The sequence below is a fragment of the Dasypus novemcinctus genome, chromosome 12 (genome assembly GCF_030445035.2).
Source record: "Dasypus novemcinctus isolate mDasNov1 chromosome 12, mDasNov1.1.hap2, whole genome shotgun sequence".
NCBI classification, from domain to species: Eukaryota; Metazoa; Chordata; class Mammalia; order Cingulata; family Dasypodidae; genus Dasypus; species Dasypus novemcinctus.
The window spans coordinates 111477817-111496498 of NC_080684.1; the positions used below are offsets into that span (position 1 = coordinate 111477817).

Genomic DNA, 18682 nt, shown 5'->3' on the forward strand with positions numbered 1-18682 from the left:
GAGAAAATGTAAATACTCAAATAATACATACAGTATGACACTGCTCTTAAAAAATTAAGTCAAAATTAAAAATCCGTTAAAGATATAAATGAAACACACACATTTTCACACAAACATGCAAACTAAAAGGAAAAGCAAGGGTGTGAAGCACAACGGATTAAGGGAAACGAGGACCTCAAGCGGGGGTGCAGGGGGCGGAATGGGAGCAGATGGCTGGTGCATCATGATTACGTGCCCCCGAGATCCAATGGAATGTGACTGATAATGAATAAACTCAGGTCCTAGAGCAGTGCAACATGATAAGAAAAAGAAATGAGAGGCACAATGATTGCAAGGAAAAAGAAAACTGTCATTGTTTACAGATGATATAATGATGTGTGTGAAAAGTCCAAAAGAATCTTTAATTAATAGAATTTATAGAGAAATTTAGGTAGAAGACTGAGTAAAAAAATCAATTCACAAATAAATTCTATTTGTATAAACTAGCCACAATGTGTAGGAAAAAATTTCACAAAAGATGTCATCAGGGAAACTGACTTGGCCCAGTGGTTAGGGCGTCCGTCTACCACATGGGAGGTCCATGGTTCAAACCCCGGGCCTCCTTGACCCGTGTGGAGCTGGCCCATACGCAGTGCTGATGCGCACAAGGAGTGCCCTGCCACGCAGGGTGTCCCTTGTGTAGGGGAGCCCCACGCGCAAGGAGTGCGCCCCGGAGAGCCGCCCAGCGCGAAAGAAAGTGCAGCCTGCCCAGGAATGGCACCGCCCACACTTCCTGTGCTGCTGACGACAACAGAAGCAGACAAAGAAACAAGACACAGCAAATAGACACAGAGAACAGACAACCGGGGGAGGGAGGGAATTAAATAAATAAATAAATAAATCTTAAAAAAAAAAAAAAAGATGTCATCAAGAGAATGACAAATAAAACATACATATGAATAAATACAGAAATGTGCAAGGTCATTTCAAAGAAAATTATGGTTGACTGAAAAACATTACAGGGTAAATAGAGGTATACAATGTTCATAAATTAGAAGACTCAATATTGTGAAGTCCTAACCAAATTGATACATGAACTCAAGCTCAAAATTCCAGCAGCATTATTTTTTTTTAATTTTTGGCGACTGCTGACATGATCCTACCATTTATACGGAGGACGGGGCATCAAGAACAGCCACCATCGAGGAAGAACCAGACGTGTGCCTGCCCGAGCCACGTGAAGACGAGTAATGAGGACACAGCAGTCCCGGCCCAGGAAGATGGACAGGGGCTCGCCCCGCACACGTGGACAGCGGACAATGAAGGGGTGGCGCTGCGGGTGGGTGGGGAAGGGGCTTTCCAACAGGGATCCTGGACTGTTGGGTACCGTGTACAAATAGTAGATCCTGCAGTGTCCACTCCGCCAGGCCACAGTCCCTGTTACTCCACTGAACACCAGGCCAGGTGTCCTCGTGGAGACATTCTGCGCGTGTGGTCAGCACCCACACCTGCTGACTGAGCAAAGGAGACGCCCTGGAGGGTGCCGTGGCCTCGGCCGTCAGCTGGAGGCCCTGAGTGGAAACCTGAGGTTCTCCAGAGAAGGAATTCTGCCTCAAGTCCACAGCATCACATCCTGAGCCTCCAGCTGCCATCCTGCCCTGCCGGCGTCAGACTCGCCAGCCCCACAGTGGCATGGACCATTATGAATAAATAAATCCCTTTAATACAGATCTCTTTTAAAATATATGTATATGCATATCTCCTGTCGCTTGTTTCTCTGGAGAACCCTGGCTGGTATTAATCTTGTCTAAAACCACATACCAAATCAATGATCAATTTCAAGAGTCTTAAAAGGCCTAAACGTACGGGCAGCAATAACACTTCTAGAAGATTCCACCGGGGTTTTCTTCATGACTGCAGGGTAATACACATCCTTAAGCTAAAAAAGTCACCAACTGTAGAGATCAAGGTGGGTCAGATTGGCTTTGTGCAAGGAAAGCGCCAAGGAGAGGACATGCAGGGGAGAAGTGCGCAACAAAGGACCGAAGAGGGCCAGGAAACCGCAACAGGCTGGCGCCTACCTGTCAGCAGACACACAGCTGGACAGAGGACCTTGGCAGGCACTTTGCAGGAGACGAATCCTAAGTCGATAAATGCTGGAAAACAGCCCCACTTCAGAAAAACGCAAATGAGCACCACTGCTCGCTCCCCAGGGAGGCACATAAAACGCCTGCTGATGTCAAGTGTGGGCAAGAGTGGCTGCGTGTGCAAACTAGCAAATCACACTGGCCTCGCCCGCAGCACCTAGCGGGGTGAAAACGTGGACACCCTACTGACCTCCCCTCCGGGGAAGATACCTGTAGGAAGTGCACACACCTGTATACCAGGAGACACTTTTCACAATGGTAAAAAATGGGAAATTGTCCACAGGGGGTGAGGCAAGTTAAGTGTGGGGGTGACAGGCGGTGGAGACGGCTTGGAGGTGGGGTGAGGGGGCGCAGGGCTGGTGGTCTCCAAGGACACTGCCAGCAGGTGCAGCCAATGAGCACCTGCTTCGAGCACCTGCTTCGAGCCAGGCACGGTCCCAGGTGCTGGTGTGGTGGGGAAGCAGCTGGGGGGCCCCAGCCCAGGGGAGCACACAGAGTGGGGGCTGGAGGAGGCGGACAACCAGGAGACCGGCGAGTGTCTCGGCAGTGACGTATTTCACAAAGCACAGAGCAGGTGAGAGGGCGCTGGTGCCCGGCTGGGGCTGGGAGGGCCTCTCAGAAAGGCGCGGGGGGCAGGGTAGGCGCCAACACTGTGGTGTAGAACCAGGCGGGGGGTCCCCACACTCTGCCGCTGCCCCCAGGGGCCGACAGGAGCACGACATGGCCAGGCCCACCCTGACACGGAGCGCCCGGCCAGCCCGGCCCCTGACCCAGGGCTGCCCCACACCTGGTGGCCGGTGCTCTGGGCGCGCCTGGCCACACACGTCGGTTCCATCAGAAGCTTCAGGAAGCCCAACGCCAGAGCCCAGTGACCGCGGGGGCACGCGCTGCTCCAGCCCCCCCCCCCCCCCCGACCCCACAGCTCCCCAGCAGGTAGCGGGGCAGAGCGTGCACCGGCATTGCTGCAGGGGACCCCAGGACCGCGACTCCCGGCGGAGGGTCCACCTGGAGACGCCCGTGCCGCGCCCCTACGGCCCCCCAGCGCCGCCACACCCGCTCCCGAGCTGAGGAGTGCCCGCGCCCGGGGCCGCCCCCTGCCACCAAGGCGCCCAGGACGCGCGGGGGCAGGCGGCCCCCGGACCGAGACGGGCGCGGCCGCGCTGTTACCTGGCGCTGGGCGCGGCTGCCCCGCCGAGCCGGGGGCGGGCCTCACGTCTGGAAGCACGGACGCCAGGAGCGGGGCGCCCGCGGCGCCGGGACCCGAGGGTCGCGCGGGCCCGGCCTGGGCACGGCCGCTCTTCGGGCCCTTACTGTCTGCGTGCCCAGAGCCGCCAGCGGGGAGGCCCAGCTTTCCGCCAGATGCGCCGCAGGTGGCCTTCGCTTTCCCGCTGCTCCCGCTCGACCTCCTCAAGGGCGCAGGTAAGGCGCAGGCAGGCACCTTCTCGTCTTTCAGCTTCGGGTCCAGCTGCGGAGCGGCTCTCGGTCCTCGGGCGGGGTCCGGCACGGCCGAGGGGCACCTCGCTTTTAGCGGCTGAATACCTGAGAGCGGAGCGGCGAGGGGGGCGCCGGGGGCGCCGGGGGCGCCGGGGGCGCCGGGGGCGCCGGGGGCGGGCTTCCTGGCTCTCCGCACACCGACGCCTTCCACGCACAGGTCGGACCCGCCGAACGGCGGCAGCTCCACGGCGGGCTGCGGGGAGGCGGCAGTGAGGGGGCCGCGGGAACGGGTGCCCCAGCAGGAGCCGAGTCTCTGCGCCGCTTCCCCGGGTTCTGGCCTCGGCCGCCCTCCCCGCCCCCACCACCCCCCGGGGTCGCGCCTTCGGGGGTCTCAGGAACAGCCTTCCGGCTCGCCGCCCCTCCCCGAAAGCTCAGCAGCACAGCCGGGGGGTGGGGCGAGGAGTCCACACCCCCTGCAGGCCCCTCGGAGGAAGCCTCCCCGAGAGAGGAGGGGGCTCCCGAAAGACCCCCGCGGAGGACGCCGCAGGTCCTGGAGCTGCGCGGGGAGCGGGCGGGGACTGCGGAGGGCCCGGGGCGCAGCGCCAAGGCGGGCGGGAGGGCGGGGGCTGCGGAGGGCCCGGGGCGCAGCGCCAAGGCGGGCGGGAGGGCGGGGGCTGCGGAGGGCCCGGGGCGCAGCGCCAAGGCGGGCGGGAGGGCCCGGGGCGCAGCGGCTAGGCGGGCGGGAGGGCGGGGGCTGCGGAGGGCCCGGGGCGCAGCGGCAAGGCGAGCGGGAGGGCCCGGGGCGCAGCGGCAAGGCGGGCGGGAGGGCGGGGGCTGCGGAGGGCCCGGGGCGCAGCGGGAAGGCGGGCGGGAGGGCGGGGGGCGCAGCGGCAAGGCGGGCGGGAAGGCAGAGGACTGCGGAGGGCCCGGGGCGCAGCGCCAAGGCGGGCGGGAGGGCGGGGGCTGCGGCGGGGCCCAGGGCACGGGGGCGGGCGGCGGGGCCGGGTGGTCGCGGCGGCCGCGCGCCCCTCACCTGCCGCCACAGGAGCTCGAAGTTGCCGACGTCGCAGCTGCGGTCGAGCCGGCGGCCCAGCACCACCTTGATGGTGTCCTCCTGCACCTGCGCGCACAGCTGCGCGGTGACCGGCGTGGACGGGTGCATGGTGGGGCTGGAGTTGATCTCGATCAGCCAGGGCCGGAAGTCCCTGCCCAGCACGAAGTCGGCGCCGTAGAGCTCGAAGCTGTTCCTGCGCGCCTCCACGCGGTCCTGCGCCACGCGCATGCTGTAGGCCACGGCGCGCTTCATGGACGGGTAGATGACGCTGCCCCACACGGCGCCGCGGCCCCTGCGCTGCAGGTACTCCCGGAAGCGCGAGCTCGTCCACATGTTGTGGCCCGGCAGCAGCGGGTTGCGGCCCTTGGCGCTCTTCAGGTGCTTCTGGATGGAGTTGTTGCACAGGTGCACCGCGCTGCAAGGGCGGCAGCGTCAGCGCTGGCCAGGCCGGGGTCCCGCCCCGGGCACCCCTGCCCCGGGCACCCGGGGGGCCGCCAGGACCGCAGCGGGGGCTTCTCCCACCTGGGTGGGACAAGGGGCACGGGCCCTTGAATGGCTGATGCGGTTGAGACTAGAGTCACCTAGCGCTGAAATTTTCAGTTCATTTGTCTGGTTCTAAGGAGGACTTAAAAGGAATCACATCTTAGGAGTTAACAAATAGCACACGCTCAGGGCCATTTTGGTTTAAACTCTGGGTGTGTCGGGAGGAAGCCTCCCGGGGCTGGGAACGCTTCCACCTGGGGGGACCACACGAGACCCCCATGACAGCACCTAAGTCACACTTGCAAAAAACGTAACCACAAGGAAAAACAACGGAGCACGGCCCTGTACAGGTGATGCGCAGGTCCTGGGACAGTCTTTACTTTCTGTCTGTGCAGAGACGGTCCAGGGACGCGCCCATCAGCCCAGGGGCAGGTGGGGGTGGGGTGGTGACGAGAGCTACGGTCCCAGGAGGGGAAACTGGGCTCAGGGGGGCTCCCGGCCTGGGTGGGGCCCCGCTGTGGGCAGCTGTGAACACGCGGCCATCTGCGCATCCTCGCCGCGGAGGAGACGCACAGCTGGGCAAAACGCTGGCGTTGGAGGCCGGCAGCCTGTGCCTCTCCCTGGGGAGGCAGTTTCACCTCCCTGAGCCTCAGTGTCCCCAGTTGTGCCTCCCGAGGCGGTGGCGAAGGTGAGGGTGTGTCAAGGCACGTGCAGTCTGGGGCGCACCTGCACATGGGACCTGGCCTCACCGTCCTCCCCCCCGTGCCCCTCCCCCCCGCTGACCTGTCTAGGTTGTCCAGTGAGAAGCGCTGGGTGGAGAAACGCAGGTAGCTCTCCTTGTAGAACCAGATGGTCAGGGGGTTCCAGTCCGTGACGAGGAACCACTGCCTGATGTCGAACTTGGTGTCGTAGATGAGCAGCGGCGTCTCGATGTACTTCTGCACCACCCACCGGCCCTCCTTGCCGGAGGCGGGCTCCGCGGCCACCAGGCCCAGGATCTCCTCCACGCGGTCCATGCAGACGATGTCTGCAAGAGGCGCCGCTCAGCCCGCGGAGGCCGCGCTGCCCGCGTCCCCAGTCCCGCCCACCCGGCAGCCCTGGCAGGGCCAGTCGGCCCCGGGGGGGCAGCGCAGGCTTTCCGCGACACAGCCGGGGGCACCCAGGCCAGGCCACGGTCCCGGCGCCCCCGACCAGGGCCGGGGAGGGGCTGGCCAGGGTCGGGAGCGGCTGCTGAGCCCCAGCGCTGCGACCAGCTCTGGGATATGAACAGGGGCTCCAGGGTCCCGGGCTTCGTGGGGCAGAGCACCCAGGGGCCCCGGGGCCCGGTGAGGCCAACGCCAAAGGGTGACAGTGAATGGGCGCTCACCCAGACCCGCACTCCCTACTGGAGTGGGACAGCGGTTTCCTGCTGACCCCTAAAGGTGGGCGGGGTCATGTGACCAGCCGTGAGAAAATGACATCTGATGCGGGCGACAGGCCCACCGCCCGCTCCTTCTCCGCTGACCCCCGTCAAGCCTCAGAAGAATGGCGTGCAGGAGGGCAGGGTCTCAGGGGAGACACCGACAAAGCCCGGAGCCGCAGCCCTGTGGGGCGGCCCCCCCGGAAGCAGGACTCTGGCAGGTGCCTAGCTGAGGCGCTCCCGCCCCCCGACTCCCTGTCACTGGACTCCTTTAGAGGTGAAGAAACACCATCGCACCAGTCAGACGGCCGAGCAGAGGCCAGGAGGGGACGGCCAGCGACAGACGCAAGCTGAGCCCCCCACGGATGGCGGCAGCCAGCACAGAACGCACAGACCGTGGGGGGAGCCTGGCTTTGCCGGTTCCTTCATTTTGGACACAGCCTCGGAAACCATGAGGTCTTGGTTAACAAATTCTCTGTGAAGCCAACCGGTGCCAGAGCAGCCGGGAAACTGACACCCCATCCTCCCACACTGACACGCCGTGGCCAAGCAAGAGAAGCTGTTGTTGCTGAATCCACTGAGGTTTTGGGGACTGTTTGTCACACGGCACCATCTGGCCCATCCTGACTGATACAAGGGTGGAGAGAGCACTACCTGAAGAGGCCCTGGACACAGGTCAGCACAAGACACAAGGCGAGTTTTCCCAGGGACCTGTTCATCCCAAAAGGTGACGTAAGCACACTCAGCAGCTGCTTCTGCCCCAAGCCCGCGAGTCCTAATGTCAAAATGACAACAGGAAGCTGGCTCCTGTTGCCAGCCTCGAGTGAAATTCTTTTACCAGCTCCAAAGTCAAAACTGCTCTCTGCAGGAATAATTTGAAATTGAGATGTTTCATAGCATAAGACTTGGTTCTCTTAAGTTACGGTCAGATGAGGCCTTGCTATCCCGAGATGAAAACTAGGACCCAGCTCCAAACCTTCCGAGGGCGGCCAAACAGGGGCCCGGGGAGAAGGGGCCAGGGGACAGAGGGGAGGGGGCGCGTGTCTCCTGGGGCGTTCTGCTGAGCACGATGAGGCAGGAAAAATGAGAACGGAAAACTGGGGCAGAGGGTGGGCTGGAGGAGAAAGGGGAGGGTGGGGGGGAGGCAGGCGGCACCCCCACCCCCCAGCCCTGCACGGCTCCGGGGCCTCCACCTGCTGCCACCGGCCCCGGGGGGCTCCCGCCTGGAGGGTCCAGGGGAAGGAGTCGTGCTCCTGGCCTGCGTCCCTGCCTCGTTTCCAAGGAGGTGGCGAGCCCGGCAGAGGCTGTAGGGGCTTCGCGATGTGGGCCACGGTCCCGGGCTAACGAGGGGAGCCAGGGGCGGCAGCAGGTGGCGACGGCCCGCCTGCACAGCCACACAGCACCTGCTGGGCCGCGGCTCTTCACTCACACCTGCAGCTCTGCTCGGCCACGGGGCGCTGTCCGTGGGAGCACATGCCATGTGGGATGAGAGCGACCCGCAGAGCCGGGTGGCCCCCGCGTCAAGACGCCCCTTGGAGGGCCGGAGTCTGCATTTATGGAGCGCTGAGTCGGAAGAGAGGCAGCAGGTTCCGGGCGGCGGTGGGACTCTGGACGGAATTCCAGGGGCAATGCAGGGGCGATGCAGAGGTGGGGGGGGCGTCCGGTGCACAGGGTGCTCTGGGAAAGACCCACAGAGACGACACAAGACCAGGCAGGGGAGGTCTGCAAATCGCTTGTTGACAAGGCTGGGATCCAGAATATATAAAGAACTCCTTAAATAAATACCAAACAATCCAAGCAGGTAACGGGCAAAAGCCCCGAGCTGACATGTCGCCAAGAGGACATATGAACGGCAGGCAGTACACGAAAGGAGCTCATTGAGGGGTGCAGGTCTGAGCTGGGGTGAGAAGCCACTGCACACCCAGTAGTGTGGAAAGCCCGTCGGGGGATGCAGCAGTGAGCGTCCTCACACACTGCCCACAGGAGAGCAGCCAAGGCCCAGGCACCCTGGGAAACCGCAGGTCAGCTTCCCATCACGTTGCCATGCGCTCCCCCGACGACGCAGAAACCGCCCCCGTGTATCACCCCCAGGGAGTGAAAACCTACGTCTGCACAGAAGGCTGCACCTGCTCATAGCGGCTTTATGTGAAATCGCCCCAGACCGGAAGCAGCACAGATGTTCTCCAGTGAGAATGGGTAGACAAACGTGGTGTGTCTGTGGCTCGGAATCAAGTCAGAATCCTGACGAGGACGTGGGCCCATGCGAGAACCCCGTGGCCCCACGCAAGAACCCCGTGGCCCCCGAGGCACTGGGCTGCCGAGAAAGCCGCCCCACAAAGGCCCCGGGCTGTGCGCTGCGTTTCTACAACGTTCTCTAAGTGGCGAGGCGACGGGGATGGAGGATGGGGCGGTGGCCAGGGATCCGGGTGTGGCGGCCCCTGGGACCCTCCTGTCTCCACATGACGGAACCTCACAGAGGGCCAGCCACCTCCCCAGAGAGCGCCTGAGCCCCCGCGCCAGGCCAGGAGCCGCTGCCGCTGGCAGCTCCGCCCACCTCGGTCGCGATCCCTGCGGCCACGAGGCACTCGCCCTACGGCTGGTTTATTTCAGTGTCTTTTTGTAATTAGTTGTCGCAGCTGGTATGGACTCACACATGTCCGCCCCAGCACACAGCTGGCCCCCGCGAATGGCTCGTGTTAGTGGCACTGCCACAGCGAATGAGCCCAAGTTCCTACACCATCGGGGGCCCTGTCCTGCCTGCCTGGCTCCTCCAAGCTGGACACTTCCAGGGGTTTTGGCAAAGGCATGAAGCCACGTATCACCGTGGCATGACCACGCAAAAGAGCTCTCTCGCTCTGCAACACACATTCAGGCTGCTCCGTGGCCTTTGGTGGCTTCTTTTTGCCACTGAATAATACTCAGTTGCAGGCATGAGTCACAGTTTACCATTCACCAGTGGAAGGACATCTTGGTTGTTTTGTCAATAATGAATAAAACTGGGAAGCAGATTTGGCTCAACAGATAGAGCGTCTGCCTACCACATGGGAGGTCCAGGGTTCAAACCCCGGGCCTCCTGACCCAGGTGACGAGCTGGCCCATGCACAGTGCTGATGCACGCAAGGAGTGCCGTGCCATGCAGGGGTGTCCCCCACGTAGGGGAGCCCCACGCACAAGGAGTGCACCCCACAAGGAGAGCCACCCAGTGTGAAAAAAGCGCAGCCTTCCCAGGAATGGCGCCACACACAGAGAGCTGACGCAGCAAGATGACGCAACAAAAAGAGACACACGTTCCTGGTGCTGCTGACAAGAATATGAGAGGACACAGAAGAACACAGACCAAATGGACACAGAGAGCAGACAGCTGGGGGGGCGGTGCGAAGGGGAAGGGGAGAGAACAATAAATAACTAAATCTTTTAAAAAATAAATAATAAAACTGCTATAAAAGTGATATGCAGGTTTTTATGTGAAATCAGTTTTTCAAAGGCAATTACTATTTTTGCAATTTCTTCTAAATCCAAAAATCTCCAAATTAAAGAGTTGTTTTTGTTCTGTTTTGTTTTGTTTTTGAGGTACCAGGGCTGGGGATTGAACCCAGGACCTGGTATGTGGAAAGCAGGCGCTCAACCACTGAGCTACATCTGCTCCCCTAAAGAGTTTTTTTTAAATGCAAAGACTTCTACAGTCATTGGCTGGATCGGGGGAGGCTGAAGAGAGTGGGGCAGCCCATGAGGTGGCTGGTGGTGGCCGGGGACACGGAGAGGCAGGGTGGAGAGGGAGGCGCTTGGGGCAGCAAGGAAGCTCATGGTTAGAGTGATGGGGACACAGGCCAGTGGGCGAAGAGGAGAACTAGGTTCCGAAAGATTTGGGGTTCGGTCCCAGTGGGTGCAGGGGTCTGCAAGGGAAAGAAGGTCCAGCCTGTGAATGGGATGAGGGGGCTGCCAGGCAATGGGCAGACTGATGGGGAGGGAGCCATGCTGCTCAGAAAGGGGGTGGACTCAGGACAGACCCCAAGGACGAGGCAAGGGTGGGAGGTCACAGGAGAGCCTCGGGCCTTGGTCTGCAGACTAGGTGGTCTGCGAAAGTCCAGGAAAGAGGATGTTTCCAGAAGGAAAATATTAGGACTGAATGCAATTAAATTACAAATGAATGAAGATTAAAATATATCACAGAAATATTAACCCCTGGTAAAATTAAAAAAAAAAAAAAAAACACTTCAAAATAACTCGAGGAGCAACCAGAATACCCAAACCAAAAGTAAGGTCTATTTAGATCTACAGAAAGTGAGCACATTGTATAATGTAACAATACGATGCAGCCAAAGCCACGTTCAGAGGAAGTTTCAAGGCCTGAAATGTTTTCATTATTGCTAAAGAAAGATTGGAAATAAATAAATCTAGTATGTGGGTTACAGCTAAGAGGGGAGAAAAACATCACAGGAAAACTGAAAAACTTAAAAGCTCTTTGAGAAAATGAGTAAAATTAGAAAACCTAGTAGAACTCCTGTTCGTTTGTTTTAAATAGAACATAAAATATTCACCATTAGGAATATAAAAGAGAATAAAATCATAGATGTGATTCACAATACAAAGGGAAAAGCTGAACAGACCAACACCCTGACAGAATTTACAGGTGCTGAGAAACTCCCGGGTGCCTGCAGGTGAGAGTGACTATGTCCGCAGAGTGGGAATTCCTTTCTTTAAGATGAAAGTCCTGCACAACCAATCCAATGTCCACATAGAAGAGGTGGTATTGGATTGAGAAAAGTGGACATGGTGGACGATGGGTATGGGGAAAGGCAGGAAGAGATGAGAGGTGGAGGTGTCTTTGGGACATGGAGCTGCCCTGGATGGTGCTTCAGAGGCAATCACCGGACATTGTAAATCCTCACAGGGCCCACTGGATGGAATGGAGGAGAGTATGGGCCATGATGTGGACCAATGACCATGAGGTGCAGAGATGCCCAGAGATGTACTTACCAAATCCAATGGATGTGTCATGATGATGGGAACGAGTGTTGTTGGGGGGGGAGAGGGGGGGTGGGGGAACGGGGTTGAATGGGACCTCACATATATATTTTTGATGTAATATTATTACAAAGTCAATAAAAATATAAAAAAATAAAAATAAATTAAAAAAAAAAAAAAAAAAGATGAAAGTCCTGAGTCCCTTGAGAAAAGGCTAGCAGGAGCCTGTTGCCAAGACTGATCAAGGTATTATAGAGAGAGAAAACTAGTGACCAGTTTAATTTGGGGAAGCAGAGGGAACACGCTAAGTAAATATTAAACATTAGCACAGTCGACCCCAGCACTGTGCTGGGAAGATAAGGCAAGCAGACCCCCCAGGCGGAACTGGGGAGCTAGCAGAGGCTGGGGTGCCTGCCGGGCCCCAGCCCCGTGGGGGCTCCCCACAAACCACCAGCTGGCGCACGGGGGTGTTCGAAGAGCCTCTCTGGGGGCTCGAGGCCTGGCTGACGGCCCATCCTCCCCGAACGCAGGCTGGCACAGAGCAGGGCCGGTCACTGCCGGTCCCAGCAGGGAGGGTCCTGGCCGGGGGCTCACCTCGGCCTCTCGATTTTGCCGCTGGCTTTATAATCCAAATGTTTCGAATTCCATCGATGTCCGTCTGTGGGTTCACCAACCGGATTTTATTCAGCAGAGCCTGACACTGCGAAAAGTAGTTACTGGAGTTGGAGATGAACGCCTGGCCGCTGCGAAGCAAGATCAGAAGAGGCGGGTGAGCTCCGCCGTGGAGGTGAGCTCCCAGCAGCCAGTGCTCAGCAAACAGCGGGGCTGGTCAGCCGGCGGACGGACGCCCAGGGACAGGGCGACCAGAGGGACCAGCTCAGCATGTGGGGAACCTGCCGCCACCCACCCGAGGGACCCCTGGGCACAAGGCCTCGAGTGGACTCGTTTCCTGGACAGGTGCCTGGTTAAGGTAAGCGGGAAGAGGCACGCTACCCTGCCTTGTGGCTCTGGAGGCGCCAGCCAGGCAGCCACGGCCCTGGGACCGCAGAAGGGCTGAGTGGCCACCCGCCACGGGGCGGTCCTGCGACTTGTGCGTGCCCCCTCGCGCCCCCGCATCCTCCCGGGTGTGCGCCACACCTCCCCACAATCTCCTCCACAACACCAGCGCCCCAGTGCGCCCCACACCTGCCCCCTCGGGCGCTCCCACCTCCGCCCCCCCTCCCCAGCCTGCCGTGAGACCGTGGCACCAGGACTTCTCCAGTTGGAAAGCCACCAGGCCAGCTGGCCAGCGCCCTGCGCCCTTTGCTAGGCCTGTGGGTTGGATGCCAACTGGGTGCTTTGGCCTGTCCGCTGACCCCAGTCCCTGCTCGTGCCCGGGCGGCCCCAGGACTGACTTGGGAAGCCAAGCCAGATTTAAGCGAAGGAGAAAGGCAACTCGCCAGGCGGCTGCGGAGCTCCGTGGGGCCCGACGGCTGCCGCGAGAGACCCGCTCGCACGCCAGCAGCCGCGGGGGCCCGTCGGGCTGCCCGGGAGCCGAGGACCACGGGGCGGGGGCGGGAGAGGTGCTGCCCACCCAGGCGCTGCCCTTGCTTCCCGACCCCGCGGCCGAAACAGGGGGCGCCGGGCTGCTGGCCGCGCGCGGGCCACGGGCCAGGGGAGTACGCGCGCCCGCAGGAGGGCACCGGGGCACGCCGCGCGAGGCCCACGCACGCCGGGGCGGGCGGCAGTCGCGGGGAAGCACCTTGGGAGGCGTGGGGAGGCGGAAGAGGCCCCGCACCCCGAGGGGCAGGGCTGGGGAGGCGGGGACTTCGGGGCGCGGGGCACTGCCAGCGCTGCGGGTTTCAGGCCTGCCCATTCTCCCTGGTTTTAAGGACACACGCAGGGGGGAGCCCCAATTCCAAGCCCGCCTCCTAGTGAACCCCCAGCGCCCCCGACCCGGTCACGTAGGAAACGGCGCGCGCGGGGTGCCGGCCCCGTCTCCACCCGCGCAGCCCGGCCGGTGAGGCTGGCCACCGGCCACCACGGCGCAAACAAGGGGGTGCCGAGCGCGGCCGCTGCCCGGGGGTCCCGGGCCCCCAGAGCCGTCCTCGCCGGCCCGGGCCCGCCTGCCGCGGGACGCGCACTCCGCGGGCCCAGGGCGCGCCAGCACCGCAAGGCGGGCCTCGGCGCACGGCGCAGGGCGATTCCTGCTCCGAGGCAGAGTCCTGCGAGGCCTGAGAGCGCGGCGGCTCGCGAGGCCAGCGGAGTCTCAGGGACAGCCCGTCACTTTCTGGGAGAACTCGGGCCACCGCTCCCAACCAGCGGGTGCTCACGGCGGCGCGCGCCTACCCCACGAGGGCCCCGGAGCCCGAGCAGCGAAGGCCTGGGAGGAGGCCGGATCCGAGTGGGGTTTCGGGCGACCCCGCAGGCCCCGCGAGACCCGCGGCCGCTGGTGCCAAGGGCGCCTCCCTCCTGGTGGGCCCGGGACGCGGCTGCTCCCGGCTCGTGCTGGGTTCTGGGGACGGTGACTCCGGGGATTTCCCCTTTTGTCCTGAGGTCTAAGAATGTCAGGTGCTCATGCTCTATTCCAAAAGGAGTGTGACGAGTCCACGTGCGGGTCCCCGCGTAACTGCCGCCCAGAGGAGGCCCCGAGGCGCCCAGCCCCCAGGGGGTCCCCCGGGACGAGAGTGAAGTCCTAACCCCAGGGCCTCAGAACGTGGCCTTGGGGGAGCGGGTCACGAGGTGACATCTTTCTGGGGGCAGGCCTTACCCTTCCTTGTAGGGACCAGAGAACGGGGCTGGGGCTGCAAGGCAGGGCCGAGGCTGGGGGCAGCCAGGGCTGCAGGAGGCAGGGCCAGCCCAGTGCTGCACGCCCCGTGGTGGACTGCTGGTTTCCAGACTGTGGGCCAGACACTGCTGTTCTAAGCCCCCCACTTGGCCGCTCCTTGGCTCGGCTGCTCCAGGAAATGAGTACACCATCCTAGGTGATCCACCATCCTAGGTGATCTACCGTCCTAGGTGATCCACCATCCAAGATGATTCACTGTCCTAGGTGACCTACCATTTCTAGGTGATCCACTGTCCTAGGTGATCCACGTCCTAGGTGATCCACCATCCAAGATGATTCACTGTCCTAGGTGATCCGCCATTCCTAGGTGATCTACCGTCCTAGGTGATCCACCATCCAAGATGATTCACTGTCCTACGTGATCCACCATTCCTAGGTGATCCATGTCCTAGGACCCACTATCCTAGGTGATCCACATCCTAGGTGATCCATGTCCTAGGAGATCCACCATCCTACGTGATCCACATCCTAGGTGATCCACGTTCTAGGTGATCCACCATTCCTAGGTGATCCATGTCCTAGGTGATCCACATCCTAGGTGATACATGTCCTAGGTGATCCACCACCCTAGGTGATCCACTGCCTTGAGGGGTAACTGCTATTCAGACTTTCCATCCCTGCAGATCACTGTTGCCTGCTCCTGAACGTCCTGGAAATGAAACCCTACAGTGCGCTCTCTTGGTCTGGCCTCGTCCCTCAACGCAGCTTGAGTTCTAGCCATGCTGTATATCAGCAGTTCCTTCTACATTTGGGCTGTTTCCAGACAAGGGTTACTATGTGCTCAGCCTTTGTGAGGACATATGCTTTCATTTCTCTTGGATAAATGCCAGGAATGGGGTAGCTCGTCATAGAGTATGAAGAAGCCTACTTTTTAGAAGAAATTGTCAGACTTTTCTGAGCTGGTTACACCAATTTGCACCCCACCAGCAGGGTACTGGAGAGCCAGCTGCCCCACATGCTGACACCACCTGGCACAGCCAGTCTTCAGTCTTAGCATGCTGGCGGGGTGCGGTCCTGCTCAGAGGTTTTCATTTGCATTTCCCTGACGAGTAAGGGTCTTGGGCGCCTCTGCCCATGCTCCTTGGCTGCTTGGGTGTCTTCTTTGTGAAGTGCTTCTGACCATTTCCAATTGGACTGTTTGTCCTTTCTTATTGTTTTATAGTTCTTTACATATTCTGGATATGAGACCTCTGTTGGATATCCATGTAGTCTTTCTTTAATAGTTTGGTTTTTTTAAAATAAAGAATTCTTAATATCAATGAAATCCAATTTACTAATTTTTTCTATTAGTAAAATAGAGTTTTTGTGAACTCCATAGAAATATTTACCTTCTTCATGGTCAAGAAGATATACTACTATATTTATTATTATTTTATCTTTAGGTTAAATAATAGTTCTATTATTATTTTACCTTTAGGAAAAATTTAGGTCTATGATCCATCTCATTAATTGTTGTGTATTTGCAAGACAGGATGCAAGGCATATTTTTCATCTGGTTGCTCATTGTTCTGGCACCATTTAATGAAAAGAACAACCTTTCCTCCACTGAACTGCAGCAGCAGCTATGTCTTACATCAAGTGATCATGACATGAGACTCTCTTTCTAGACTTGCTATTTGGTTACACTGGTCTACTTGCCTACCTTATTCCAATACTACAAGGTCTTAATTATTGTAGCGTTACAGTAAGTCTTAAAACATGAAGCATGAGTCCTCTAACTTCTCAATCAAGGCTGTCTTGGTTCTTCTAAGTCACCTGTATTTATATCTAAAGTTTAGATTTACTTTGTTGATTCCTTGCACCATCACTCCCCAAAAAGAATCCCTGTAGGGATTTAGGTTGATATTACTTTGATTTAGTAATAACTAACATCTCTACACTATTGAGCCTTCCAATCCATGAACATGGTATATATCTATATCTATACTCCATTTATTAGGTCTTCTTTAAATGTTTAATTTTGTAATTTTCAGTTTAGGGTCTTGAATGTCTTTTGCTAGATTTATTTCTTGATATTTGTTATTTGGTGCCATTGTAAATTATTAAAATTTCATTTAACAATTTTGAGTACATAGAAATACAATGGACTATTTTATTAGAGAAGTTGAATGTTAAAAGAAAAATCATGCATAAAATACAGAGTTCTCATATACCTTCCTATTATTAACACCTTACATTAGTGTGGTACATTTATTACAAGTGATGTAAAAACATTTTTATAATAGTACTATTAACTGTAGTCCATAGTTTACATTAGGGTTCACTGTGTCAGTCTGATGGATTTTTTTAACTTTTTATTCTAGTAACATATTCAACCTAAAATTTCCCCCTTCTTAACCATATTCAAATATATAATTCAGTGCTGTTCACTGCATTCACAATGTTGTTCTACCATCACCATCATCCATAACCAAAACTTTTCCATCAATCCAAATAGAAATTCTGCACAAACATTAACTTTCCCTTCCCTACTCCCACCCTCACCCCTGGTAACTTATAGTCTAGTCTGAGATTAGATTAGATTGCTAATTAGATTGCTCATTCTAATTATTTCATATCAGTAAGATCATATAAAATCTGTCCCTTTGTGTTTGGCTTACTTCACTCAGCATGATGATGTCTTTAAGGTTTATCCATGTTGTAGCAAGCATCAGGACTTCATTCCTTTTTAGGCCTGCATAATATTCCACTGTCTGTATATACTATATTTTGATTATCCATTCATGAGTTGATGGTTGATTCCATCTTTTGGCAACTGTGAATAATGCTATGAATATTGGTGTGCAAGTAACTATTCAAGTCCCTGCTGTCAGTCCTTTTGGGTATCTATACCTAGAGGTGGGATTGCCATGTCATTTGGTAACTCTATACTTAACTTTCTGAGAAACCGCCAAACTGCCTTCCATAGCAGCTGTATCATTTTACATTCCCGCCAGCAATGAGCAAGTGTTCCTATTTCTCCATATACTCTCCAACATTTGCTAGTGTTTTTTTTTTTAATAGTAGCCATTCTAGTGGAAGTGCAATGGAATATCATTGTGCTTTTGATTTGCATTTTCCTAATAGCTAATGATATTGAGCATCTTCTCATCATGTGCTTTTTGGCCATTTGTTTACCTCCCTCCGAGAAATATCCACTCAAGTCTTTTGGCCATATTTTTTATTAGGTTGTCTTTTAGTTTTTCAGTTGTAGGATTTCTTTATATATTCTGTATATTAAACCCTAGTTGGATTTATGGTTTCCAAATATTTTCTCCCATTGTGTGGGTTGTCTTTTAACTTTCATGATAAAGTCCTTGGATGCACAAACTTTTGAAATTTTGATGAAGCCCCATTTATCTATTTTTTTCTTTTGTTGCTTGTGCTTTGGGTGTAAAGTCTAAGAAACCATTGCCTAACACAAGGTCCTGAAGATACTTCCCTATGCTTTATTCTAGGAGTTAATAAGTCATTAATTTAAATGGATTAAACTGGAGAGCTTAATCTATTTACACTTAAAGAAACTACTGATAATGCAGGAGTTTCTTCTGCCATTTTGCTATTTGGTCTTTGTACATCTTATACCTCTTTTGTCCCCAAGTCTTCCATTAATGCCTACTTTCATATTTGCTTGATTTTTGTATTGTAGCATTTTGAGTCCCTTTCCATTTCATTCTCAATATATTTTTCATATATTTTTTTTTTGGTTACCATGGGGTCAAAGTTTAATATCCTAAATCTGTAACAATCATAGTTGTTTTGATACCATCTTAGCTTTAATAGCATACACATACATTGTTCTTATACCCCTCACCTTTTTTTTTCACTTGTTACAAATGATATCTTTGTACACTGTATGTCCAAAACCATGGATTTATCCGTTTTTATGCATTTTCATCTTTAGCACCTGTAAGAAGAAGTGGAGTTACATACCAAAAAGTACAATATAATAGTACTGGCATTTATAATTACTCATATGGCTACTGCAGGTCTTTATTTCTTTTTGCCACTTTGATCTACTATCTGGTGACCTTTCCTTTCAGTCTGAATAACTTCCTTTAGCATTGCTTGTAGGGAAAGTCTAGTGGGAATGAATTGCCTCAACTTTTGTTTGCCTGGAATGTCTTAATCACTCCCTCATTTTTTAAAGAAAGTCTTACTGGATATAAAATTCTTGGTTGGTAATTGTTTTCTTTCAGCACTTTAAATATTTTGTACCATTGCCTTCTTGCCTCCATGGTTTCTGATAAGAAATTGACACTTAATCTTATTGGAACTCCCTTGTGCATAACTCAGTGCTTTTCTCTTGCAGCCTTCAGGACTCGCTCCTTGTCCCTGGCACTGAGCAGGTTGATTACTATGTGTCTGGGTGTGGTCCACTTTGAGTTTATCCCTTTTGACATTCATTGGGCTAC

General features: G+C 55.9%; 1 protein-coding gene across 1 annotated transcript in view; it reads right to left on the reverse strand.

Annotated features, from left to right (window-relative positions):
* Nucleotides 1-18682, reverse strand: part of TTLL8 (tubulin tyrosine ligase like 8) — a 105451-nt gene that overhangs the window by 2644 nt on the left and 84125 nt on the right. The window contains exons 10-14 of the mRNA XM_058308969.2: nucleotides 12056-12204; nucleotides 5881-6124; nucleotides 4594-5029; nucleotides 3294-3813; nucleotides 2061-2135 (exon numbers count right to left, since the gene is read on the reverse strand). Coding sequence (XP_058164952.1) covers nucleotides 2061-2135; nucleotides 3294-3813; nucleotides 4594-5029; nucleotides 5881-6124; nucleotides 12056-12204 — 1424 coding nt within the window. The remainder of the gene's footprint in view (nucleotides 1-2060; nucleotides 2136-3293; nucleotides 3814-4593; nucleotides 5030-5880; nucleotides 6125-12055; nucleotides 12205-18682) is intronic.